This window comes from Pinus tabuliformis, chromosome Q, assembly GCF_031772625.1.
Source record: "Pinus tabuliformis cultivar Carrire ecotype Pingquan chromosome Q, CPIR1, whole genome shotgun sequence".
Lineage (NCBI taxonomy): Eukaryota > Viridiplantae > Streptophyta > Pinopsida > Pinales > Pinaceae > Pinus > Pinus tabuliformis.
This window is the reverse complement of record NC_142296.1, coordinates 1,123,852,923-1,123,856,285: the sequence shown is the minus strand read 5'-3', so window position 1 is coordinate 1,123,856,285 and position 3,363 is coordinate 1,123,852,923. Positions and strand designations below refer to the sequence as shown.

Genomic DNA, 3,363 nt, shown 5'->3' with positions numbered 1-3,363 from the left:
CTTTGGGAATGAGGGCAAGAAAGGCTGAATTTGTACAGCCTCCAATCTTCTGACAGTCTTGGGATTTCTGTATCATTTTGTAGAAATCCTTCTCTACAATCTGCCAACAGGTCTGGAGGAATCTAGGCGTGAAACTGTCTGATCCCAGAGCTTTATCGGGGTCCATTGCGAAGAGAGCCTCCTTGACTTCCTTTTGCGTGATTTTGCCTTCAAGTACCTGTTTCATTTTGGAGGTGATCATGTTAGGGACAGCGTCCAGGTCCTGAAACTTCTTTATACAGCGCTCAAAGTGCTCTGAGGCTGCCTTTTTTATGTTGGTAAAATTCTTCAAAACACGGTTGTCTTCTTTTATTTCAGTGATGGAGTTGTAGCCTTTCCTGGCTTAGGCTTGTTTATGGAAAAAGGAGGAGTTTTTGTCTCCAGATTTGAGCCAGAGGCTCCTGGACTTGAGCCTCCAGTATTCTTCTTCTGCTAGACAGGCCTTGTGGAAGCTTTGTTGAAGTTTGGCCTCCTTTTCCAACTCATCTTTAGTGATATCAGCTACTTCAAGATGGAGATGTTGTCTTTCTAAATCACTTTGTATTTTTTTCCTTTCAGCAGCAAGATTGGGCAGGGTCTTAGCCCAATTTTTCAGCGTGCCTTTAACTCTTCTTAGTTTTTCCTCCCACACAAAAAAAGCGAATCCCTTGACTGGCTCTTTCCAACAGTCTCTGATCTTTTCCATAAAGTCTTTCTCTTTGATCCAAAGGGAGCTGAATCTTAAAGGTATAGGCCCCAAATCCTTGGGGGTCAACAGCTCAAGGTTGATGGGCTTGTGGTCTGAAATGTTGCTTTGGAGAATTCGCATTCTAGCTTCTAATCCAAGAAGAAGGAAGGAACTTTGTACCAAAAATCTGTCTAGTCTTGCCGCTATGTATCCCGGGCCAACTCTCTTATTTGACCAAGTGAAGTTACCCGTGGTCGGCTTAATGTCTATCAAATCCCAATCTTGCATGAGGTCTTCCACTAATTCTCTTACCGGATCCGTGACTATGCTGCCTCCTCTTTTTTCTAACGAGAGGAGGGTGAGGTTGAGGTCTCCGGATATGATTGTGTTCTCCAAGTTTTCTATATCTGCAAAGTTTTTGATAGAGTCCCAACATAGTTTTTTCTCACCTGCATTGTTAGGAGCATAAACATTGGACAGGCAAATAATTCCTTAGATTCTAAGTGTTGCATTTTTAAAAAAATCCAATGGGTGTTCAGGGACTAAGAGATTAATGAGAACTTATTGGGATTCCAGAGCGACCCAAGTCCTCCCGAAGCTCCATGGGCGGAGGTTGCATGCGCTCCTTCTTTCTTCCAAAATTTTTTGCTTGCCTGGAGGAAGGTTGAATCCTCCAATTTAGTCTCCTGGATGAGAAGGATGTCCGGGGCTTCCAATCTTATTAAACTGTTCATTGCTTCTTCCTTGGCTTTGGTGCCCATTCCCCTACAGTTCCAGGAGACTATTTTCATTATTTACTTTTGCTGTGGTGAGCTCCCTTGGAGCTCTGGGTTTGGATCTTCTTCATCTTCGGGGTTTTTGCTAGGAGTTTCTCTAGAGTTGGCTGGCTGCCCTGAAGCTTGTCCTTATAGGTTTCTTGTTCTCTTTTTTCCTTTGCTGACATGCGTCCTCTTGTAGATCTTCTGGGGGAAGACTGAGATTCACCTATTTCCCCTTCTTCCTCCGATTCCTCGGACTCTTGGGTTTCCTCTTCTTCCTCTGATAACCTCTCCTTGGATCTCTCTGGTATGCTTTTGGAGGGGGAGGCTTTGGATGGAGGGGCCTCCTTAGGGCTTTCTGTCTCCTGCATGATCACTATTTCAGATCCAAGTATCTCAAATTTATTTCCTTGGCGTTCCATGGATGGCTTCTGAACCGGGCCTGCTTGGGGAGCTTTCGAATTTGCATTTACATTCTTCTTGTGTGAAGTTTTGGGATGCTTTGCTTGATTCCACCCACCTTCTTTCCCTTTTTCTTCCACCCCCTTAGATGGGCAGTCTTTGGAAAAGTGTCCGTAGACATGACACTTCCGACATTTAAATGGCAGATGTTCATAGTCTAGCTTCTGAACATGGGTCCAAGTACCTACAACTATTTTAACGGCTTCTAGTAGTCCGACCTCTAGGTCTACCTCCACACAAATCCTGGCACAATCATACTGGTCTTTGTTGTTGGCATTGTCAATGAATTTCCCGAGGGAGTTTCCTATATGCTTCAGAGAGTCCCAGTTCCAGCAGTGGACGGGTAGATTGGGGAGTCTTACAGGCACATCCACCGCCGGATCGAAGTCTGGCGTCCATTTGTTTAAATACAGGCCTTGGGGGCCCATGAAGTAGGGGCCATTCCTGAAAATGAGATCTTTGTCTTCTTTTGCAGAGAATTCAAATAAAAAATATCCTCTTCCGAGGAAGTTATAGGTTACCTTGTTTTTTATCAGCAGAGCCCAATTCCTTGCAACCCAGTTCTCAGTTGATTTCGGAGAGGGCCATAGTCCTGTGAACTGACCGACCAGGGCACGATCTGCCAGGGACAAGGCTACTTGAATCGGACCTTCAAGGGGGAAGGGAAATCTCGGGGATATCTTCCAATCTTTTCACAAACTTTGCAGCTTCCACTGATTTCTTCTTTGGCAGAGAGGCCAGCAAGGTTCTAAAGGCCTCAGCGGTGGAAGACGGAGGAGGGGAGGAAGACCCCTGAGGAGGAGTCAACTCCTCCATGGAGGGCAGCAGCTCCAGCCAGCCCGACCGCAGCTTTGAAGCAAAGCTCCCGACGGACACGTCCGCAGGGATCGGGACTCGCAAAGAGCGGGCGCGCGCGCAGGTTCAGAACGCGCGAAAAGCAGATCTCGCAGGTTGCAGAGCGGGAGCCGAAGCCAGGAGCCAAATCATCAACCCTCATATATAGATATAGATATAGATATAGATATAGATATAGATATATATATATATATATATATATTATATTATATTATATATATATATATATATATATTATATAATATATATATATATATATATATAGATATAATATATTATATTATATTATATATATATATATTCTATTATATATATATATATTATATTATATTATATATAATATTATTATAATAATATAATAAATAATATATTATAATTATATATATTAATATATATAATTATATTAAATATATTATATTATATTAATATTATTATAAATATATTAATTTAAATATTATATATATATATATATATATATATATATTAATTTCATATATAATATATATTTTATATATAATATATATAATATATTTTTATATATAATATTATATATATGCGACCGATTGGGATAGCGTGAGAGAG

General features: G+C 41.1%; 1 protein-coding gene across 1 annotated transcript; it reads right to left on the bottom strand.

The window, feature by feature from the left end:
- Positions 1-382: 382 nt before the first annotated feature.
- LOC149223471 (uncharacterized) lies at positions 383-2,354 on the bottom strand. The gene is made up of 3 exons (XM_089387922.1): positions 1,753-2,354; positions 1,268-1,359; positions 383-1,155 (listed from the first exon to the last, which is right to left on the bottom strand). Exons 1-3 carry the CDS (start codon positions 2,352-2,354, stop codon positions 383-385), a joined length of 1,467 nt encoding a protein of 488 aa, XP_089244048.1.
- Between the last annotated feature and the right edge of the window lie 1,009 nt (positions 2,355-3,363).